This window comes from Coturnix japonica, chromosome 3 (assembly GCF_054131305.1).
Source record: "Coturnix japonica strain WE chromosome 3, WE-NBRP24, whole genome shotgun sequence".
NCBI lineage: Eukaryota > Metazoa > Chordata > Aves > Galliformes > Phasianidae > Coturnix > Coturnix japonica.
In genome coordinates this window covers 82363986-82388638 of record NC_140665.1, presented here as the reverse complement: position 1 = coordinate 82388638, position 24653 = coordinate 82363986, and the positions used below count along the sequence as shown (strand labels likewise).

The 24653-nt window shown below is 38.1% G+C and overlaps 1 protein-coding gene across 43 annotated transcripts in view; it reads right to left on the bottom strand.

Annotated features, from left to right (window-relative positions):
• Window positions 1-24653, bottom strand: part of DST (dystonin) — a 280915-nt gene that overhangs the window by 153760 nt on the left and 102502 nt on the right. For 27 of the 43 annotated variants that reach the window (XR_014944222.1, XM_015859182.2, XM_085542024.1 and 24 more), the window contains 4 exons: window positions 21454-21543; window positions 20833-20931; window positions 18586-18663; window positions 16241-16333 (listed from right to left, as the gene is read on the bottom strand). Coding sequence is in view for 42 of the 43 variants with exons in the window: in XM_015859182.2 (XP_015714668.2) it covers window positions 16241-16333; window positions 18586-18663; window positions 20833-20931; window positions 21454-21543 (360 nt within the window). In the remaining variant the exon portion in view is untranslated. Of the gene's footprint in view, window positions 1-6841; window positions 9660-16240; window positions 16334-18585; window positions 18664-20832; window positions 20932-21453; window positions 21544-24653 lie in introns of those variants that run through there. The other 16 variants (XM_085542023.1, XM_085542040.1, XM_032443515.2 and 13 more) reach the window with 3 other exon arrangements.

Sequence of the window (24653 nt, the reverse complement as noted above, 5' to 3'; positions counted from 1 at the left end):
CTAGGCGTTTCTGGAATTCATTGACGAAAGCATCATTTATAGTGAAAAATGATGAGAATGATTTTGGGAAAACATTTTCTATGAAGTATTTTAGGAATAATTGAAAGCTGAAAGATCATAATCGAAAATTCTATGCCAGATTTGGAGCATTTGATTTTGTATTCTATTCCGTTATCCTCTTTGCATTAGACAAAGCAGGAAAGCTGGTAAACACTGGGAATTTTGCATACAAATGCTGCTTTCTAGCGGATGGTCACAACAATGTCTCCTGGCATTGAAATTTCTGAATTCAGACATTATCTTCTGTCTGACGCCTTCCTGGGGGAATTCAGGCAGACCAGGCTGGAAATTATGGTTTCTTTCTCTCATTAAAGCCACACAAAACACACTGCCAGGAACAAAGAGATGCAGCTTTCTTCCTAGTGCTACCCTGTTAACTCCTAACAAGAGGAGGAGGGAAGCGCTGAGAAGCAGGGGACAAAAGAAAGAGTCTATCAAGGCAATGGAACTACCGAACTTTAACCACTTTTCATACTTTTCAGGGGATGATGGTCATTTATAGCCATCTATCATGTTTATCTATTAAGTAACTAAGTTTAAAGCAGGGAACAAATCAATTTAATTATTTTCTATCCAAGTAGACTTAAAACAACAAGTTGTGAAGCCAGTTTTTCAGATACTTATCAAATGCTATATGTGCTGGAAAACAAAACCATTGAAATATTAGACCATCAATAACCTCCAAACAACCAATAGCATTCTCACTTCCTAATGTTTACATCAAACATTTTAAAGAAATAATCATAGAGGGGGGAAAAAAGCCTTTTTCGGTTTAAAATACTGAAAAGAAACACTTGCAGCTGCAATTGTTTAGAAATGTCTAGGTGCACAAGTCCCACACAAAATATCTACAACGGGAAATATAGGTTGTATGAGTTTTACACATGACAAGAAAGGGAATCCAAGGTGGCAAAAGATCAACTTAAAATCTCTCCAAATTTTCTAGTAAAAATCTATGAAATCAGTCTGAAACATAAAACCTTCTTTCTGTTGGTTACCTTTATTCTTTGGTATTTCAAAGCAAGAAAGCAAACTAAATATTTTTTCAGTAGCTTTAGTTTCTATTCATGACAGAACAACCAGACTACAGTATAAATTAAGTCAACCATTTACTACTTATCCGGCCAGCGCTTCTGAATAAGATGACATCATCTGGAAGTGCCAGATGTCCAGTTAAAAAAAAAAAAAACACCCAAAAACCCACTTTTTTTTTTTCTGTAATTTTACAGAAAGTCCTCTGTATGTAATTCTTAAGCATCACATTTGTAATATATTTTAACATAAGCAATCAAACAATGTAATTTGCTAATGGCCATTCCTTAGAGCTAGGTTCAAACCTTCAGCCTCCTTCACGGTTAATTGGACTGTGCTGGCTGTGTGCATTTCAAACTGCAGAGAGTGCAAACACAGCATATTTGAGTGCATACTGCATTCATCCAGCAAAATGTGATTTTGGAAATAAAGGCAATTTCTGAAGGTCATGTTTGTATCTGATGTTACACGCAAACAACATTTGTAACTACAGACACAAACACAAGGAAAACAGTTCTTCTGAAACTGACCAATAACTTAGGCAGCATTTCAGCGTAAGTTCTGGATGGCTAAAACAGGTACTTAGTTTGTCCTAAGATGAACCGGGTTTTGATTCTGAGCACCACTCCACACCCTGGCTGGTTAGCTGAAGAAAAAGAAACAGACTAGACTGGCTTCAGAAACTGAAGTTGTTTTCTATTCAAAAAGATAGCCCCTTTAAATACAGGTTATGGAATACCAATGTTAGCCTGAGATCTGAAGCAACCTGAGCACTCCTGTCCCTTAAGGTATTTCAGATTCTAAGGCTAAGATTTCAGACTTCATCATAAACACTGGATTCACATTTAAAAAATATAAAAATACAAGTGAGAGAAATGGTGAGTCAAAGAGATGTATTTTCTTATACTTACAAATATGAGCTGTAATTTTTAGGACATCCTACTAACTTGGAACTAACTAATTAAAATACTACCCCCAGAAAATAACATGCCAGAGAAACAGTACATCTTACAAAAAAATATAATTATGTGTACTACTAACCATGAGTTAATTTCAGTATTTATAACATCATTTTCTTAGGGATGCTAGAACTGAAAATAAGTAGGGACAATCAAACCTTTCACTGTTTAAAGTTATTCTTCAAAACAAATAGTCTGTGTGAATGTTTCATTTGGATAACCCACAGGCCTATCAAACCAACCCCACTGTTATCCTTTAGTACAGCACAGTCATTCCTTGAGCATGGATCAAACTGTTGAGTTCACACCAACTTGAGCAGTTGTTTGCTATTTGAATTATCTCATAGAGCCTTGAAATTACAAGTTATACAAGAAAAACTGACAGAGGCAATTCTGTAGCCAGCTCTAGTATCTCAGGATCACTCTCAAATAGCACTCTATTTCATCTTTCTTACTGGGAGAACTAGTGTTTATAGTTCCGTCTGTACATTCACTCCACATAATTCAGTCTAGAAAATCTGTACATCAAGGACCCTCAAGCTCAGAAGTTGCTGATCTCAGTAATGTCATTCTGAAACCAAAGAACTGACTAGCATACAACATAAGGAGACTTCCTCTGATTCCACCCTATGCCAAATGTTTTGAAGTAAGTCTAAACTGGACATAATCGACTTGAATATACAAAAGTAGAGAATAGTATACAGATGTACAAAATGCAGATTTACAGTCTATCATGAATGAAATGTATTCTGATGTTTGCTAACTCAAAAAGAGAAATGTCCAAAAAACATAAAGAAATAATAAACACATTAATTATCAACATTTTGAAATGCTTATTTTGACAGAAACATTCCTAACTATTGAACAAAAAATAAGACAGTATTTATTTTCCATCCTAGTAGCTAAGTAGTTAGTTATGTGTTGTGTTTAAATAAGATTGTTTGACAGCACGCTGAGGGAAGTAGAGTTATACGAATGGAATTTGAACTTGCATGTGATCACAAGAACTCATCTCCCTTGACGTTACAGTTGGACTTTGTGAATTTCCATTTGGCCATAAATGTAAAAAGCTCCTATTCAGCTCTTTTAAAGCTCAAAGGGGCTGTGTGACCAGCTTTGGACAACACCCTGCAAAATTTCTGGAACAGCTGGAGAATTCCAAAAGAGAAAAACAAAAAAGACATAAAGGGGGAAAGACTGAAAAATTGTTTTTATTTAGTCCAAAGCAAGGAAAACTTAATGGAAATGTGACAGCAGCCTTCAAATATGTAAAATACTGTTTTAAAACAGTAATAAATCAACTGCATTGGGAATGGGAAAAGAACTAATGAGTTTTAAATAAGCATATGGTTGAAAAAGGAACTCCTGACAAAACTTGAACATAAGCTGGAGATGTATAGGTAGTAGAAACAGGGGCAGACCACATGGGATCAATACAGGGATGTTGTCAGAGCATGAAAAAATGCAATGAGGAAGGCCAAGGCCCATTTGGAATTAAATCCGGCTCTAGATGCCAAGGACAAGAAGGGCTTCTTCAAACACATAAATAATGGATGAAAAACTAGTTAAAAAATTCAGCCTGCTAGTGAAGAGGGCAGGAACCCTGGTGACAGAGGATACAGAGAAAACAGATACTGAATGCCTTCCTTGCCCGTGTGATAAGTGGGAGGACTGTTGTTAGCATGGTCTCCCAGGGTCAGTACTGGATCCAGTATTGTTTAACTTATTCATCATTATTGGGATGAAGGGACAAAGTACCCTCTCAGCAAGTTTGTTTTTGACTGGGAGTAAAATGAAATTTGATAAAGGCAAGTGCAGTGTCCTGCATCTGAGGAGGAATAACCCCATGCACCAGGACAGGCTGGAGGCTGACCTGCTGAAGAAGAGCTCTGCAGAGCAGGACCAGAGCGTCCTCGTGGACAACAGGATGGACATGAGCCAGCAGTGTGCCTTTGAGGTAAAGAAGGCCAGGCATATCCTGGGGTGCATTAGAAGGAGTGTGGCCCGTAGATGTCAGTGATTGCCCCCCTCTACTAAGCCTGGTGAGGCCTCATCTGGACTGCTGAGTCAAGTTAGGGTTATAAATATAATATAAGTTTTCTTAAATTACCAACATTTAAAAAGCAACCTGTTTCAGAACATCACCAACCTCTGTGTGAAAAATTTCCTACAAGATACAAGAACTACCAGATACTTTCATCTGTGACTGCTATCTTACAATCTTGTGTTATTTATTCATGTAGCACAGCTAGGGAAGGAAGAGTTGCAAGTTGTCTTTCAAGAATGTGATCTGCAGACCAAGTCATGAGTTCTGCAACCTGTATCTTGTTATCTTACAACTATTTGAAATTATATCTGGAATAATAAACCAATGACTTCTTAGCAAGAAGTATTTTACTGAATGAGCTAGTTATACAGATAACTTTTTTTATTTAAAAGTGAAGCATGTTGCTTCTAACATGATTCAAATACACATTCGGTTTGGGTGTTTGAGTTTTGTTACTTTCTTTTTGCAGGTTATTATTAATACTTCAGATAATTTTATTGTATTAGACACTATGTAGACAGTAAAAAGTCATCTGAGGAGCTTATGGGCAGGGCAACAGTTGAAGTAAGTAGATGAATAGTTTTGTTTCTGTATTAGTTTAGCCATATTTTTTCTGGAATAAAATCACATCCATAAACCGCAAGTGAAACTACCGGAGACTAAACTTCAATAATGATAATAATGGTTGATATTGTGGTATAGAGAAGTCATTGGTTTCTACATATGTTGGCAACCATCAAAAACTAGTGGGAAAACCAGCTACAAGCTACCCTTTGATGATACTGATTGAAAACTGCTTATTTCAACACAAGGGCAGTATCCTCTGCAAAGAAGCTAAATCTAGAGCCTTGACTTTCTGCTTTACCTGCAATTTGCTAAAACATCACTGAGAAGAATGCTGCTATAGGAAGCCTTTTTCAGTCTTAACTTCTTGACCTTCGTGCTGCTGTCTGCTCGAAGACAGCCTTAAGCCAGAACGGTATTAGAATATACCTTGTTCATGGAAGTCAACTTCCAGAACTAAGAAAAAGGGCTGTAGAAATGAGGCCAAGGCAAACTTGTTCTCAGTGAGTAGTTAAGAAAGAAAATAATATTCCAGTTATTTGAGTTTTGCAAATGGGAAAACAGAGTTGGTGTAATAGAACATATGTGAACACAAAATAATTGTGTCACATGCATAAGAAGGAAAGAAATATTAATGTGTCACAGGAAGAGACTCAAAGGACACATTCATTATCCAGTAGTGGCTGCCATGCTATTTCAGAGGATAAAATGTTTTACTGCTGTTACAGTGCATATTAGCTGACTATATCCATCACTTTCCTCTGGTGTATCTCTCTTGGTACCTAAAAAGCCAACAATCTTCAGCCTCATCTTCAGCACTGTGCGAGCTGAAAATATATTACAGACTGAATAAGCTGATGTGGATGCCACTGATCTCTGTAATTACAGAAAAGAAAATGGTAAAAAATGATATTCGTAACTGCAAATCATGTATACCAGTTCAGCCTGGCATCGAGAACCTTGTAGATTTGTATTAATAACAGCATTATTGTTTTATACTGATATAAAAAATATTCAAAAGAAAAATGGTTATGACTTCGTAAACTAAGCTGAAGCCTGAAATCTTGCTTTCCTTCTTGGTTTGTTTTCAGGTCAAAGCTAGGTGATGTTAAGATCATTTATCCTCAAATTCTTGAGTGGAAAAAGGGAACTAAACTGAAAACCAGACATTTCAGCAACTCGTGTGTCTAGCCTGATCTGTTAGTAGTTTTCATGTTCAAATAATTGGGCAGTGTTTTATCACCATTACCTCAACATTAATGTAGGTGCTCAACAGGAGTCTATTTTTTTCCCCTTTCCCCTGTGCTAAGGAGGGTATCTACCTGGTTGGAGTAACATTTGTGGCAATACTTACAGTTTTGCTATTCTGATCATACTGGAAGAAGTGGTCGTGCCTGACTGAACAGACAAGGTCTCGCTCTTCTACTCAGTAATGACTTTTTGTTCAAATCGAATAACATCCCTAAGCTGTTCCTGAATTCCAGTTAAGATTAAGAGGGCAAAGATCTCCACGCGTATTAGGAGGCTATTTGTACAACAATGTACTCTGTATTGTAATTGAGTGTATTATCTGCACTTAAAATCTAAGCTTAGAAAAAGTATAATTTGTATCATGTTTCAAAAATAAATAAGCAATACAGCTGTAGTTAGCTTCCTGCTGGAAAGAGTACCTTTGTCATATGCCCATTCTCTCTGAGCACTCAGAGCTCAGATATCTCTGTACAGCAAGGGAAACTAGTTTTGTACTGTACTCTTCTACTGGCATCTGACCCACACTGACAGATCTCAGTTATACTAAAGATGAGTTGGGTGGGATCAGTAATATGAATTGAACTGGTAAGCATGAATACTAACAACAACCTGTCTTCCTTCAGATAGCCTGCAACTAACCTTGCACCTTGGTTTTACTGTAAAGGAATCTTATTACAAAATTAGGAAAGAAATCAAACTAGAGGTAGCAAAACAGCACACAGATAGATCAATACTCCCAAAGCACAAAGGTATATTTATGAGAAAGATCAAGCAATACATCCTGTCCTATGACTGACTACAGAAGCATCACAGCGTGTGTTAACAATTTGCATACAGCATAATGAGGGCATTTTTATAACACAGAAAAAAATACTATTCCAATATTTATTTTGAGATAACTTGCAAACTAACTGTGCCAAATACTTACCTTGCTCCTGTTTGGTGGAATGCTATAGATCGCTTTTTCTTTTGGCAAATAGGAAAACACATCATCAGAGGAATAAAATCTCTTTTGTTCAAGAAGTGGATAACTTTTTCTCTTAGAAAGCAACTGATGCAACTTTTCAGATTTATTGCTTTCCAGAGCGTCTTCAACAACTCTGCCATAAGTTTTGTTTAACCCAGTTTCTTTGTGCTGTTTGCCTAAAAGGTGGACAACAGAATCCAAGCTAACAGCTTTTTCATAACAAAGACCACTTGCTCTCTTCAGAAATGCTAATTCTCTTGTCTTGAATTCATCTGAATATTTCCTCTTCCAAGAACAGCTTTTCTCTGAACTCCTCTTGTCCCGTTCGTTTAACCATGCCTCTGTTTCAGCAGACTCAGTGAGCCTTTGCTTATCACCAGGAAAACTGTCCTGACAGCGAGAATCACTGTTGGTTTCACTCAGTAAAACTTCTACTTTAACAAGATCAGCTGCAAGCTCTGTACTCGTGGTCAAAGTATTACCATCCACCGTTACACTCTGTGGTAAGGAGCAAGCCAATTCCATACCCTTCGGGAGATCTTCGATGTTTTCAGAAATTCCCACTTCATATTGGCTTTTTTCTTCATTTTCTTTAGCTGGTAAAGAATCTGGTCTCTCGTCAGCTGATTTCTTTCTTGATTTTCTTCTGAAATATTTTCTTCCAGGGGAATGTTTAGCTGGACTTAAGGGAGCTTTGGCAGGATCTAAACACTGTTCTTCCTTTTCAGCCCTTACGCATCCACAGACATTACCCATTTGGCTTTCAGAAACCCACAGTCACACTGCCTCATTCATTCCGGTATATTTACATACACTTAAATCCTCCTCAGAAAGTTAAGAACTGCAGTTTGCACTGTAATTCCTTCCAGACTTCCCTTCCATCCTCCTCAGTACGTAGCCATTTTGCTTATGAGAAATGCACACGCAATAAATGTTGTGGCAGTGTGCCCAGGCAGGGCCTGTGTCTGATTAGACACTGTGGCTTATTTCTGGCCACCAATCCTCTTAAATAAACATCACCGCAGCAGCACTAGGCTGGAAGGCTGATGGCCTTTCACAGAGATGACATAGCACTTATGAGCAATAGAAAAATCTTGCATACATTTTAACTTCCTGTTTCCTTCGGTAACTCAAGCAAGATAAAGTAGAAAAATATGCAGTAACCTTTGAAACTATTAGCTCCACTCCAAATCCGAAAGCAAGCACTACAGCAAATAGCTGAAGTGATTTAGTTAGCAAATTACTTTTTCACTGCCTACGCTTTTCGCATGTATCCAGTGATCCACAGAAAGGAAGATTAAAATGAGTGATCAGAGATTGCTTTGGCTGCGTGTTGGGGTAAAACTCTTGTTTGTATGCAGAATTTTCATAGCAGCTTATGTGATTTTAACTGGTTTGTCAGCTATAAATAACCTGCTGCTCCATGACTATCATACGAGTTCAGAACGGCGGTGCTGTGTACTCAGGGCTGGAACATTGCAGCAGATTTAAAACTTCTGGCAGAGAAAGGTGAGGCTAAAAGAGACAGTCTGTCTAGAAAACTGTCTGCAAAGAGAAAAGTTTTTATGCCTCTGATATGTTCAAACTATACTCTTCTGATGTTTTTAAAATCAAGCTTTTTTCTTCTCCCATTCCGCTTTTCTGTAAATAGCTTCTACTTTTTTTTTTTTTCTTTTTTTTTTTTTTTTTTTTGTTACCAATATGCAAAATCTATTAATAGCAACTGCTGGGTTAGATGTGTATGTTTTCTTACAAAGAGCTGCCAAGTAACTTGCTAAGTATCATCAGGCACTGTCACTGTGATTTCCTTCTTTATTTTAGAAGGATCTGCAGTAAAGAAATCCGGGGATGTTATAACCCAGGGACAAGTTTCACCAAAACATGTTACAACTTTTTTACCAATGGGATCCAGAATGAAGGTTTAAAAAGTGCTGCCTGCATGCAAATAATTTCTAAGAAGAGTATACTGTAATACTAATGGACTAGAAAGCTGTTACAGAATAAGGCTTACAGGATAATCTGCTAGAGTGGAAGCTACATATTGACAAAGTAGATGTTATGGCTGCATTCTCTTTCACGGCCTTGATCTGTATTTGCACTTGTGATTTACTTAACATAAAGGTGTGGCTGTGACATTTGCTCCCTTTACTCACAGTAAAAGCTGTACTCTGGTCACCTTGGAAAACTGCCTTCTTGCCACGGCCCAGATTTCAGACCACATGGGACTGAGTTTAGCCCTGACTTAGTCCTTCTTCATCAGAACATCAGAAAAATCAAATATAATTCTTGTGAAAGGAGACATTATGTTTGCACAAACAAATGGCTTTTATGCTTGAATATATATCTACCTCTCTTTCCCCTCTATCATGACAAGATTCGAGACTTTGCTCTGCAAAAGACCAAGAGTGACTTCACAGAGATAATATTTCTTGTATAATAATAATAATAAATGCACTGTAAAAATTTAACAGCAAATCAGATGTATCTGAAGTGCAACTAAAAACACTGGCAGCAAAAACACAAAAATCAGTTTGCAAACACTGGTTAAAGGCTCACTGCTTCTAACAGTCTTGGCTTACTGCTGCGTATTCCACACCATTATAGATGAAAGCAGCTGGTCTGTGTGCAGTAGAACTAGCTAGGAATAAATGCATTCTATTCCAAATACATCTGTAAGATTGTAGTTCTATTTCCACATCTCCCAGGAAAAGGAAAGAAACATGTATTTCTTATACAATTTAACAATGCTTACCAGTTGTTCCTGAGTGAGAAAACTATCACCTCTCTTAACAATTCTATTATTCCTTGCATTTTGTGAACTAAAAAGTAACTTTTTGATGCCTCATTTACATCCCTGAACCAAAGAAAAGATCAAGTACAAAAAGAAGTGACAAACCGTGTTTAAGTCGGGCTTCATTTTTTATTATGGTTTTAATTTATGAAAAGTCATATTCAGAGTTCAGAGAATATGACAAGAAGAAGTGCGAATAACTAAAGACAAAATGACTGCTTGTAGTTACAGACATTCTATGAAGTCATAACTTAGGTCTCAGCAACAAAGAGACAGGGCTGTTAAGCTGGAGACTTGGAAAAGAGAACCTGAAATTTCTTCTTAAACCTGTCTGCTACAGCAGAAACACAACATCCAAGTGAAGTAGGATGCTGACTGTGCCAGGGGATTTGTCCCACACATCTGACTGTCCAAATGGACACTCAGCCTTGGCTGAAGTCAAAGATTCACATGAGCAAAGGTGTTAAAAATATTGTCATGGTTTGCTGAGACACTGGGGTTTTTGTTTATTGTTGTTTTAATGTCTTGCTTTTATTAAAGAAACACCCAAAGACCCCCACACATACTCTCCAGTGCCAGAAGTCTTAAAGGGAGATTACTAAGACTTTTTCTGGCACATAAACCTTCAAGAAGTATAACATGAATAAAGGATTAGACCAACACTTGTCTGCAATTTGATCTGTCTTAGAGGATGCTTAATCACAAACAAGAGGTAAACATTAAGACGTGGCAAACAAAAGATTAACATCAAGACATGAAACAGCTCATGAAGATTTATATGTTTTGCTTGCATTTAAACAGCAGATTTCCGTAACTAATCAGATGTGGGACTGCGAAAAGTTTTTAACACTGAACAAATCTATCACATTAAAGCAGCAAAGCTGTTGAAAATTTCCATTTCATAGTATGCAAAAAGCTGAGGCCAGCCAGCTTTGGTTGGTACACTGCTACTTTACACTCTACCATTCATTTAATATAGCTAGCAAACGCTGCACAGGAAAATTTATTCTTACTTTGCCAGTCAGAGCCTTGTGTCTTTCATCCTGGAGAAACATCATGGAAAGTCTACTAGGAATGCACTTCTGCTATTTTTCAGATCTAAGTTCTCTCAGTTCTGAAGGAACTTTTTTTCTCAGTGAGTGGTCAGGCACTGGAATAGCCTGCCCAGGGAGGTGGTGGAGTCACCATCCCTGGCAGTGTTCAAGAAGTGTCTGGATAGGGAGCTAGGAGATATGGTTTAGGGGTTTTCTGTAGGTATGATAAAGGGAGGATGGTTGGACTTATAGGTCCTTTCCAACCTTGTGATTCTACGATTCTCCTGTCTCTTTTTTTTTTTTTTTTCTTCCTTTAATGCAACACAATAAAAGCAATGGAGCATTTAACATAAATGGTGCGTGTCAAAACAGCATACCAGGTAACCGAAAGCATTGCATCGCACAGTCCAAAGGTCATATGTAGAATGACAGAAGTGCAAACATAAACCATAAACCAAAAAGAAAGTGAAAATTTAAACAGCAAAAGACAGAGAGCAAAACAAGGAGTAAAGGCCTCCCAACATAAGCAAAAGGTAACGTTCAGATCTGTTTGAGCTGCATAACCCAACACTGTTAAAAATGTGAAAGAGCTGTTCCCAGCTTTCAGGTATCACTGCGACACCAAAAGTCATACCCTGAACAGCTGATCTGTCAGGAGAGAGGTTTTATATCCAGTGAGACAACTCTTAGCAAAGGGAGGAGAGAGGAATTTATTCATTGGTGGTGGTGTTATGGGATTAAACAGAACCAACTGGATGAGCTAACTACTAACGCTTATTCTGCTACAGATAGCCCGCAATCCTTAGGTGTAAAGTCTAAATATGATTCCGCAATGAATTTTAATGCCTCTCATCTTCATTGACTCAGATGAATCCCAGAAATTCCCAGAACTCTATGCTCATTTTCTTAGCTGAAATTTACCAATTTTGCTAAAATGCCAAAGGGGTCTGGAAGAGAAAGTTGGGAGATCAGCTCACAAATAAAACTCGGGAAAAATGTATTACATCAAATACTGAATGATCGATCTGCCACTGGGAATCCCAATTCCAGAGTGGAATCCAGTTTACTCTCTGACAAGTGACAGTCAGAGAAGAGACACTTGGCTATACGGCTTCATCTTTAAACCTTTGAGAAGATCAGACCTGAAATTGGTCTGGCTAATTTCAAGTGAAAGCAGATTAAACTTCAATCCTTGGGATCCAAGACCCACATGTAGGACAAGACCCAGATGCCAGCTCCAGCTGCTCCTGGCATACAAGAAATACATGGCAAGAGAACAGCAAGAAAATGTATTACATCAAATACTGAATGATCGATCTGCCACTGGGAATCCCAATTCCAGAGTGGAATCCAGTTTACTCTCTGACAAGTGACAGTCAGAGAAGAGACACTTGGCTATACGGCTTCATCTTTAAACCTTTGAGAAGATCAGACCTGAAATTGGTCTGGCTAATTTCAAGTGAAAGCAGATTAAACTTCAATCCTTGGGATCCAAGACCCACATGTAGGACAAGACCCAGATGCCAGCTCCAGCTGCTCCTGGCATACAAGAAATACATGGCAAGAGAACAGCAAGGGTAGGCCAGGCCCAGATCTCAATTTCTATTCCTGTGGCAGCAATGTGAAAAATAGGCAGCATCTCTTTCACAGTGACCTATCACAGAGTTAACACCAGAGTAACTGAAACAGAGGAAGATGCAGAAGTCCCAGAACATCCCATCATTCCTCCACTTTAGAAGCCATTTACTGAAATGGGCTACAACCTCTCACCTGTCTCCTCCTCTGGACACTTTCCAGACCCCACCTGAACGCCAAAGCCTTCACAATCAACACAAGAGTGTTCTGAAATAATATTAACTGAACAGCAGCCTCCAAACACCTAAGCATGGTAACAGGGTATCAGGAACTTCAGAAGAGGCTGGATAGCTGTCACCTATCCCAGCCAAGTTACTTAGAAATAAATCCAGACTTCTTGCTTTTTTCCCCTAACATACTTAAACATTTTACTGCTACCTCAAGCGAACAGTCTGAGGACTGCCTTGTGGCAAATTGATAAAGAATGAATTTTGCTTGAAGGGTCACATGGAACCAACAGTGAAATAAATATTTGCTGCCTGACATGATAAATGTTAAGAGGTAACACGTGCCCTGGAGAGGTCTGAGAGAAAGAGCACAACTCCCCTAAGTGGGGGCTGGATGGCACGATAATGTCTGGACAAAAGCACTACAAAGTGAAGCCTTAAAAAGTAGCCTTTTGGCCTCATAGCAGAGAGCTGGGTAGAGTGGAAGAAAAAGCATTTCACAAGAACTACTGAACTGCAAAATGATGAAAGAGTAATTAAAAATCAATAAATAAATTTAATGAGTTGTGACTTGTAAGTTCCAAATTTTTTAAAGGCCTTGAATTTTGGATGCTCAAAAGTTAAGGTTTCAGTACTTGCTTAGTTTGTTGTTTTTTTTAAATGACAGGTTACTCTAAAAAAAAAAAAAGCTTTGGGTTGGAAGGGACACGTCCCTCTACACCAGGTTGCTCACAGCCCCATCCAGCCTGGTCTTGAAAGCCTCCAGAGAGGGGGCATCCACAACCCCTCTGGGCAATCTGTTCCAGTACATCACCACCCTCACAGTAAAGAATTTCTTCCTAATATCCAAATCTACCCTCTTCCAGTTTAAAGCAAATTCCCTTGTCATGTCACCGCATGCCCTTGTAAAAAGTCCCTCCCCAGCTCTCCTTTTGGCCCCCTTCAGGTACTGGAAAGGCCACTGTAAGGTTCCCCTGGAGTCCTCTCTCTTCCAGGCTTACCAGTTCCAGCTCTCTCAGCCTGTCCTCATAGAGGAGAGGCATTCTAACCCTTGGATCATTTCTGTGGCCCTCCTCTGGGTGTGCTCCACATCTCTCCTGTATTGAGGACTCTACATTGGGATGCAGTACTCCAGATAAGGTCCCACCAGTGTAGAACAGAGGGACAGGATCACCTCCCTTGACTTGCTAACTGTGTTTCTTTTGATGCAGTCCATGATAAGGTTGGCTTTCCAGGCTGCAAGGGTAGCCCAGATGATACGATGCATCATTGCATATCACAGCAAGAGTCTACGACAGGCAACTGAATTGTTCTGTAAGTGCAGAACCTAGGATAAGCCATCATCTCCACCATGCTCCACCCATTTTACTAACCAACCTCCAGGTCTCAAATATGCTTCTAAACATGTTTGCTGCTATTTTAAATGCAGTTTATGCTGTCCAGTCTCAGTCTGCTCCCAAATGACAGTGGGTTTTTTATAAAACCTGTCATGTTTTTAATACTTGTGTGGGCGTCTCATAAATCTAGAAAATGAACAGATGTTTACGTTTAGTCAGATGGAGGGAGCCCTTAGAAGCTGGCAAGTTCAGTGACTCCAGGCTTACATCAACTGTACAGACTAAACCAGATTATCAGATTATAGCAAGAATTCAGACACAATTCATATGGACATGCACCTGGATTTAGGTGTCTTAACTTCAAACTGAATCTCACCAAAACTTTCCCAACTTCTATATAGAATTACCCCATACACAATCACTTACTGCCATGACACTTTATCCCTATTAGCCTTTTCAAGTCAGATATTTTCCTCATTCAAAATCTAATGTGAAGATTAGAAAATACGAGGTCTAACTAAAGACATTCTAAGGAATTTCCTTATGTATTCTGAACTTGCATTTATCATAGCAGGTATCAATGACAACAAAGTACCAAATTCTTCAAAAGAAGTGCTGTGCAGGCAAATGCCAAGGTGGTACAGATTAGCACAAAGCATTTATAATGGTATGAATCCCTTCTGCATACAGTGCAGATTTTGCAGCCATTCATATTGAAAAGATAGAAAATAGTTCACCAAAAATTCCTTCTATTCAGTTACTTCATATGTATTATAGAGGTTTAATATTCAGTCTAAGTCCTTCTATTCATTCTTAAAAACATCTTAACAGATTTTTTTTTTTACAAATTGTTTTGAAGAAAAATGAAAGCTGACAGATTTACAAGATCTGAATTACACCGGTAAAGATTTACATGGCAGTTACTGGAGTTCAGGATGAAGTGAAGTAAGTGTTTCAGCTACAATTTAAATGTTCCTATGTACTTCGTTGACATGGAGCTGGCTACCTTACAGTGGAAAATCCTTGTAACGCCAACTCACCTAAATGAGTCATTTTATGTTTTTCTTTTTTTTTTTTTTTTTTAAACAGGTAGAAATTACATTAATGTCAGCTTTCCTTACATTTTACAACCACTCAAAATTGTACCAGATGTCCTGTGCTCTGGATAGGAAGAAAAACAAAAAAATTCATCTTGCAAGTCTATCCATATGGCTCATAAATATAAAACATATATTGATTACAAGTTTAATTGCCACTATCTGCTTCAATCGAAGTAACAACCTTTGTTGCTTAAAACACAGCAATATTCATTTTCTGTTCTGTGGGTCATTCTCAAATACACTTAAGCCCAGCCTTCTTTCTTTCTTTGACTGTGTGGAAAAAGTCAAAAAGTGTGGAAAAGTGTGTGGAAAAGATTGGGATGACTGGGAAGGAGGCTCAGGGAGTTTCAGAGCCTGACCAATGGCAAGCAGTTTGTGGATTCTCCTTTACCAGGAGCACTGGCTGTGGCTGCGTTGCCTGTAGCAGTGTGGGCTGTATTTGGGTCTTTTGTTCCTCCTTACAATTTATAAGAATGCAAATAATACCCTAAGAACTATATATATAAAAAAAAAAAAAGAAAAAATTGGTGTTTTTTCCAATTATAAATCCATCAGAGGATACGCTTAAGTGAACTGTGCTTTTTTGTATAATCTTCTAATTTTCTAGTCATTTCAAATGCCTGCACAACACCAACACTGTGGCTAACAATGCTGCAGTCAGTAAATGGGAATTATCTGTCATCTGAATTACATCATCTGCAGCCACAGTCATTGTGAAGGCCTCATTTTGAGGAGCAATTTAACACCACACACTGTAAGGCTGCATTATACTGTACACAATCATTGTACAGTGTACAACAATCAGAGTGCCACCTAGTGTGACCCCACATTACCATCACGTTTATTGTACTACAAAACAAATGCTGAAGCATTACCAACTGCTCAAAACTGCTTAAAGTAATGCTTGCTACAATGCTCTTATCAGCAGAGAAATTCAGTTTTAGAACGAAGCAAGACTTAACTCTTTAAAATTTATTTTAATGTTCAACAAAATAAGTCTTTAGAATAAATCAAGGCCTCCTTATCCATGTGCTAAAGGAACACAACTATTGCTTTTAGTAACATTCAAAACCAAGCAATTTTCTAGCACTTTACAGACAAGAAATCAGACAGCAAACTACACCTTCAGATTTAGTTTGCATAATCAGAAAGGAGTTATTAAAACCTTCAAATACACATTAGAGACCCAGTGCAGACTTTTGCACAGGGTGTCTTGACATTGAAACCTGACCCATTCATCACAGAGGTGTATAGGAATCTGAATGAAAACAAATTGCCAAGTAAAATTAGGCTTACCTGAAAGTGCAAAATTATGGTCCATATCAACCCCAAAGTCAACTTGGGATTCCCATCTGTTATGTCATCATTCCTAATGTTAACCAGTTTCACCTGCCACGTGGGAAGAAAGCACACTTGAAATAAATATGCCAAAAAATACATAGTGCACTACAGAAGCGTGGCTATAAATGAAGCATTACTCACTTCCTGATCCTAATACATTACTTTTTCCAAAGCTGGAAGGAATAAAATTCTAGCTGCCTGTGGTCTGCCAGGAATCGCCCTCTCCCACCCACACCAACATCAGGAGATTCCTCAGCTGTCACTACAACAACAAATCTGCTCCCTGTGCCAAATACCCTTCATCTCAGCCTGTGGAAAAGGAGGAAAGTGTGATGGATGGGGCAGAGGATTACAAGAACACACTGATCTGTAACTAGAGTATATCAAACTCAGGGAAATGCTGAAATTCAGGAAGCTATCACTGGCTTTCTCCACACTCTCCTGTATCAAAGATAAAGCTACAGGAGAATTAGCCTGATAAAACACAATAAGCTGGCTTGATAAGACCATGAATTTGCTATCAAATTCAAAGAAATGACATAATAATGACAAAGATCATTATTGCTTCTGCTGTTTTACTCATTCAGAAAGCTGTGAACATGGAAAAGCAGGGTTAAAACAAAATCTGGTATTTTTCCCACTCCAATACATTCACATTTAGAGCACATATATAAATTACACTTGGTTATAATTTATGTTTCCATTATTTTTTTTCTGTCTTATCTGTCCAATCAGCCTAGCAATTAATAATTACTCAGATAAAATATATTTTATGCTCATGCTAGTAAATTTACATGCATACGCTTTTCTACATATACCCTGTTATCAACACGAAACATGCAAAGGCATTCTCTTCTTGCTCCGCAGACACCATCTTAACTATTAGGAAGAAAACAAAGCAAAACAACACAAAAAACTCCACTGCTCTCTCTGGAAGAAAAAAAAAATAATAGTGTATTTCTCTGTTCAGAAAAGAAATGGAAGACAATCAAATGTTTTTCTTTCACTGCATTATGAAAGCTGTTTAAGCTGTTTGTGTCTGGCAAAGCTTGATATGATAGTCTAATTTGCTTTCTTTTTTTGTTTGTTTTTTTTTCCCCTTTGTTGATACATGCACCCAGGTCAGGCTCTTGTATATAGGATCTCTCTACCTTAACTAACATTAAAGAACTGCAACTGAAAGTTATAGAGCCATCTTGAGCAAGTTACCTCCTAAACAGAAAGAAATAAGAGTACCATGCCTCCTTAACTCCACCTTCCCTTCCCGAGTTGAGCCCCAGATTGAAAAAGCCCCTTTGCTCTCAAAACCTTTCCTAATCCTCACTCCAGGCTAGGATTCCCTGTAAGAGGGGGGAGGGGCTGCAATTTCCATACAAGAACACCATCACCACACAAATATTTTATAAGGTATTGTATAGCCACATTAATGAAGACGGAAGGCTGAAGAAAGCACACCAATTCTCAGATTGCAATCAACATCTGCATGATGGAGACCCGCTGCTCCCAGGAATATCTGAATGCTTTTGAACATGAAGATGATCTGATTTTACATGCCCTGTGACTTCTAAGTAAGGTCTGTCATGCAGAAAAAAGGAATGGTGCAGCACAAATCCAGAGGCCTTACTGCCTGAAAATGCCATCGTCATCATCAGTTCATGTAGCCACTCATTCTTTCTTAGTAGCAAGAACTCTAAATTTCTAGAAGAAAGTTAAAAGTGGAAATAAACTCATTCCACAACAGTGGAAAACCACCCAACAAGTGTAGTTTTCATGTGCTTGTTTTAAGTATGAAATTAAACCTGAACCTTCCGCAGCCCAGATGACTGCTGACACTCTAAGGCACAAGTTTGGGTTTTGCCAGGAGCAAGGCTTGAGCAAGTTTTCCTAAAACAAATATAATGCAAACGAGTCATTCCTATACAATTATAATTTCCTTGAATCTCCATTTTTCACTAAAAATAATTTTCTGGGGAAAAAGAACAGCATAACAGCTGGCGTTTGGACACATTGGAAGATTTTTAGTTCTGCTATAAGCAGTTCCCAAGGATCTTCCCCATAATTTTCTCTTTAACATCTTATGCCACATGAATCTTGTTATTGCTCAGAAAAGGTTGGTGTAATATTACATCTGCCAAAACCCTCTTCATCATGTCAAGCAGGAGCTGAAGCCGTACACCAGCAGACATTATACAACAGGCACAAAAGACAATGCAGGATTGTTGTTTGGTTTTATTAATTATTTATTAGCTCCTGGTTATGCAACTTTTGTTAACATTTTTTTACTAAGAACTTCACCATACCTGGCGCTTCTTCAAATAGTCAAGTGCAATTTGGACGTTCTGGAGTCTGTGAAAGCGCATCCGACCTTTTTCTCGGGGCTAAAATTGGAAAACAATAATTATGAGATTTCCCTGTCAAACAAAAGAACAGCCTGATTTTTAATACACCATGTAAAATATTCTAAGCTCCACACTTTTAACAAAGCCAACAGTCAGTGCCTTTGGTGGAAAAGTGTGCTTTAACAATTTTTATGTTTATTTTTTTAACTGGTTTTTTTTGTTGTTGTTGTTGTTGTTGTTTTTTGTACAGTGGAAAGAGAAATCAGTGCAAACTGCAACTTTGATCCATGGTGGCAGACGGCTGTTTCACTGCAAAGTACTACTTAGGCTGAGAGGGCTAAAATAGGCCCCGCATAATCCTAGCTACAGAAACCAAACTGCAATATATTATTACAAAAGATTTACAGGCTATGAAGCAAAGAAAAATAGAAGTAATGTCATGGGCCTTTATGTTGCTCTGGTAAACTCTCTGACAGAAAGCTTACCTCTGTACGCTATGTTACAATTTCAACGTTGTTTATATATCATTTGACTGCATTATCATTATACCAGCAATACGTCTTTATTTTAAAACCTCTACTAGCGATAATATTTTCCTCCAAAAATATACAATACAAAATACATAGCCCTAGAGTGAAAAATTAACTCTCGGCTTGAGGTAAATATTATAAAGCATGGGGGGAAAAAAGCTAGAAACTTTTCTCAAATCAAAATCATTCAAGCAAGAATCTGTGAAATGAGTGGTGTGTTAATGGAAGCACGGCAGAACTGCATGCAGTTAGTGTAAAATCACCAAGAAGAAGAATCACACAGAAAAAGAACACTTTACTTAGCTGTCAGAGATCAACAATGGGAAAGCAGTTAAATTTTTATCATTATCACAATGTCCAAATCCTTTATGTTCTTCTTCCTTATTTCAGATTTTTCACAAACTTTCACGCAATAAACTGAAGCATACTATAATTGCTAGGGCTCAGCCATGAATATGAGTTATTTCCTCAGACACCATGAAATACAAACATATGCCCAAGCCTTTGTCGGTCCACGCTTTTTTTTTCCCCCTGTGGAGTATCAGATGCTTTCCAAAGCAAAACATGGGAAAATGGAGTTGAATAAGAAGCATAAATTGAAACACAAAGAACTTCAATTTCCATTATAGAACCTTCGATTTAGTTCCTTCTTTTTCACTCCAAGAGCTCAGGATCAATCCCTGCAGCCCTCGCTACTGAAAAACTTCAATGGATGGAACAAAGGATTGCAGACCTGGAACTTCATTTTCCAAAACAGAGAGAGTAAAATAATCTATCCAAACTATCACAAAATAAAGGAAGAGGATCTCAGAGGGGAAATATTTTATTTTCAATGTACAGCTAAAATGCAGCATTTTGAGTTATCTTATGCCTTCAGGAAAAAAGCAGACATATTCCACTGAAATCACAACCGCAGCACAACACACATGGAGCCAAGAATGTAATTGGGCCCTATGACAACAAGCTGCTTTAGCAGTCACTAATAATGCAGGCTCTACAAAAGCATGGAGCAGCTTCTTGGGCTAACAAGCACTCAGCATTTTATATTTTATTGGTAGATATTTCCCTTCCGGATGGTTAAAAGTACAGCAAAAGGATAATTCAGCATCAGTTGCCAGAAAGATAAACAATCCACACGTTTGGTAGCCAAAGCATCGCTCGGAGTTGCCATGTAACCTCCACTTTGACCATCTGCTTTGAAAAAATAACTATTAATTTGATACGTTCTGAGAAAGAGATTTGCACTTCTAAATTACCTTATTTCAAAACATTATCCAATGTTAATACCTCACTGTGGGTGCGGTAGACCAGCATTTCTAATTATTTTTTAGCAGATTATTTCACTACTACTTCCAAATTGGCAATACTGATTGTAAGTAAAAAAAATAAAAAAAATAAAATAGTTTAACAGAATCATTAATTACCTAATCAAAACAAACAAAAATAAAAGATTTCCTTGTAACATATTGATAAACCTTTGTATTTTAGCTGCTCATAAAAAAGAGCCAAATAATTTCTCTTTGCCATACCTACTTTATGAGCATAACCTGATTTGCCACACAAGTTCTTTGTACTTTCTGTGGAATTACTGCAGGACACCAAACTAAGAATTGACTGACTGTAGGAGACACCACACTTCAAACACTACATTAGTAGAGTTATGGGGGTCGGCACCTACCCCCTTATCCTCATCCTCCACATCCTCATGCTGTTCATACGCGCATGCTTCTGTTGAACTCACCAACCGTAAGGTCTTCAAAAAATCTCGCTCTCTTGGCTAATGAATATAACAGACAGGAGACAGGACAGCAAAGACACAAGACAGAGCACAAATGAAAAGAAGGGCATGAAAAGAAGAACATAATGAAGAGAACAAATACCAAGCAAAGAAAGTAATGCTCACAGAGAAAGGAAATGACATCTGAGGAGCGTGTTAGACAATTTCAGGGACATTTTACCCTTGCTATTTGTAAGTTGCTCCCTTTAATGGGAAGAGATATTAAGCATCCGATACATGTTAAAAGAAAAATTACAAACAAAAGATAAGAACAGAAACATTAGTGCAATACCCTAGAAAAGAAAGTCTCACTGACTGCAAGAAATGAAGAAAACAGAGAGCACTCCCCCACAGAATTCATGGTGGAATATCTTACCAATAGAAAAATAACTTGTGTCTTTGGTATCAAGTCACGCATTGTTGAAAATACCAGACATCTCCAGCAGTCAACATCCAAAGAGTTCACCACGTAAATTTATATATAACAAACTGAAACCACTGCATTCTGATTTAAAAGCTTACCAGGGTGTCTCCAGAAAGGACTTCTAAAAGTGAGATCAAGTTATGTCCATCTCTTAGGTCTTCATAGAGGTCATTCACATGTTTCCGAACCTGTGCAAATAAATGCAAAAGTAAAACTTGAGATCTCATTTTATACCATACAATTCAGTCATACTAACACAGTTATCTAGTAAGGGTCATGCCTACTTACACCTTAATATGAAAGGAAAACGGTATCAAGTTACATGCAATGAATGCATAAAACAACCAAAAAAACATATCTGACAATTTAAACACCAGACAGTCACCTATTTTGGTATAAATCATGGTTACTTACAGATGGCACAAGCTAGATGGAATGAGCTGTGAGAAAAATACACAGCAAATTATTGCTTAAATGCGTGCATCACCTTCAGCACTCAAGTTCACTGCTGTTAGACCAGAAGTCAACAAGCATTTCTGGCCTCCAGCCATATACATTAGCCATATTCACTAATCAACTTTTCCAGGTACCTAGGTACCAGCAGCTCACTTATCCACTTCATAGGTCGCTTCAAAGAAATAGGATATTTGGTTGATTTGAGGAAGTCAAGAGCCTCTTCCATCAGTTTCAGAGGTCAACTGATAGTACTGATGGCACTGCAGCCAGATCCTCAGCTCCAGTGCTCCTCACAGACAGATATTCCTTGCCATCTGACCTCACTGGACAAAAACTGGTTGAGAAGGGTTGGTTTGCCTCTTAGGATCTCCCAGCAGATCCTGGGAAGCCAACCATGGGCAAGAAAACAGAAGTAATGAAAAGAGAAACAGCCGAAAGCCTTAACTTTTCAGATGGGCATAGCAAAGTCAGAAGATATCTGCTCATAGGCCAAGTTCTTGTTTCTTGGAGTTAGCTTAGCTACCTCAAATATAACCTTCTCTGGAAGTTTTAACAATTTTAGTCCACTACACTTTGAAAGCAAAACAAAGGATCTGATTTCCCAGAAGCAGAGATTTTTGACACTGTCAGCCAGGGCAAGGGTTAAGGTATTTTCAGCTGCAATTTAATATTGATTCTTCAACACTCCCATTAAGGTGTCAGATTAGAAACTTCGTAAATTCCCAGATGATAAAACATGACATCAGAATTCTTTTCTAAAGTTATCATCTGTATAAGAAACAAGCTGTACTTCCAATACAAGAGAATCCCCCTGACTGCCAACATTTCTCTGTGTATGATGAGGGAAGCAGGAATCAGCCCAGATCTTTGGCCTTACGTAATAGCTCTGTTTATCTGAGTTGTGGGCAGAATTCTAGATCCATCCTGTTGGATAAACCACTGCCTCTTCATACTGGTGATTAGATCAATAAATGCTTTTTAATTCAGGTTTTCTTACTCCAACTTCTAAACTTGAAATTACCCTGCAACCTGTTTTTGCGAAGACTGTCATCTTATCTGGGAATAACATGAGAGCATATTTACGTTTGTGTTGAAGACTGGCCAGAACAAGTCATGTAGAAGACTGTTCCATAAAGAATTAAAACTGATAATATTTTCCAAAACATTAATACAGACTTTGCGTAAGCAACCAAGTTACATACATAACGTCACTCTAGTAGACATAGATGGTTTTACACATTCATGCACACATATAAAATAATTTAATTTTAATCCCAGTTGTGATTAAAAATCCAGCATGCAATTAATTTAAAAAAACGCCAAGGGAAAAAATTCTCTGGGAAGATTGAGGTGTTATTAAGCTAAACAAAGAAACAGATGTTCTCCTAGTATATGTGTGGTGGAAAGAAATGGAAGCCTCAAACATACCATTAAAACCCCTGATACCAGATATGATTACGCTAAATGCTGAAAGAGTGGAATGCTCAAGGGTCTTTACTTTTTAACCCACAGTGCCTTTTTTCTTTTTGCTGTTGTCCAAAGAACCAATCCAAACTTAGTGCTAAACTCCTTCCCACAAAAGCAGGCAAGTTTTCAACAATAAAACCCTTTGAGATGGTCTCCCCCTCCCCTTTGCCCCTCCAGCCAGGATATGTCACTCTCCAGCTTCCTTTGGAGAGCAGAGTCCCAAGTCAGGGCAGAGCCAGAGTGAAGGCTGGCAGCTCAAGTTAAGACATCAAGTAAAGGACAGAGGAAAGCAAGGTATATACAAAAGACAACTCACCAGCACTGCTAAAGCACTACCTATACAGTACACAAGACCGCACTCTTTTCAGCATTCATGACACTGACAAGGAACAGATCTGTGAGAAAATTAAGTTCTACAGGTTCTGGTCTGCACACTTTTATTTTCTCTTTAGATGCAAGCTAAATTTGTGCCAAAAGATTATTTGTCCTCTGGTCTGTCTCTCACTAAGTATACTTGTTTACCTTCTGTTTGTTCCTTATACTCTAAAGTTTCCAAATTAATTCATAAAATACCATCTTCCTCAATTTATCTCTTCTAGAAAGCTGTTCAGAGATGAATTTGTAATATTTTTGAGGAAAACAGCAGAGAGCTCTCACAACAAGCAATACACCTTTAGACTTCTGTCCTAGTTCTGCCATTGACTGACAATTATTGAGAGGATTGATTATTTAAGGATTTACTACTGTGGCAAGCTAGCACAGAACAATACAGTAAGAAATTTGCTCCAATTTGTTAGCAGCAGATGTATACCTAAAAAGATGCATCTGGGCAACTGATACAGAGCAAGCACAATCACCCAGAGCAGCAGGCCTCATCTAAAAGGAGCACTTTGTGCTTCTCAAGAGATCCTACACCACCACTTGAAGACATGCTCGCTAAAAAGCTAAAAAGAGATTCCTTAAGGAGGATGTGGAAAGTATTTAGTGGCTATGGGGCATCTGATAAATGAGCAAAATGGCTTTGTCAGTCAAAGAAAACAGGGAGGATTTAAGGGACTGTTTCAGAGATGATTCATCTTCTGATGTCCATCTTTTGGCATGTGTACTACAATGTTTGTGGCAAGCAAAGCTCCACCCTTGATAAAACATGAGATATTTTTGTATCATACATTCTTGGTGAGCTTAAACTCTGAATTGGGAAACTCACACTGACAGTAATAAAAGCAGCTTTTAAAACTGTAGCAGTCACAGAACTGCAATCCTGCCCTTAGATCCCAAGATGTCAGGCACTCTATAAATGAAGACCATGAAGGTGGTTGCCGCCTCCAAAAGCCAGAAAATTAATACTTCACATAACTCACATAGCTTTGTCATA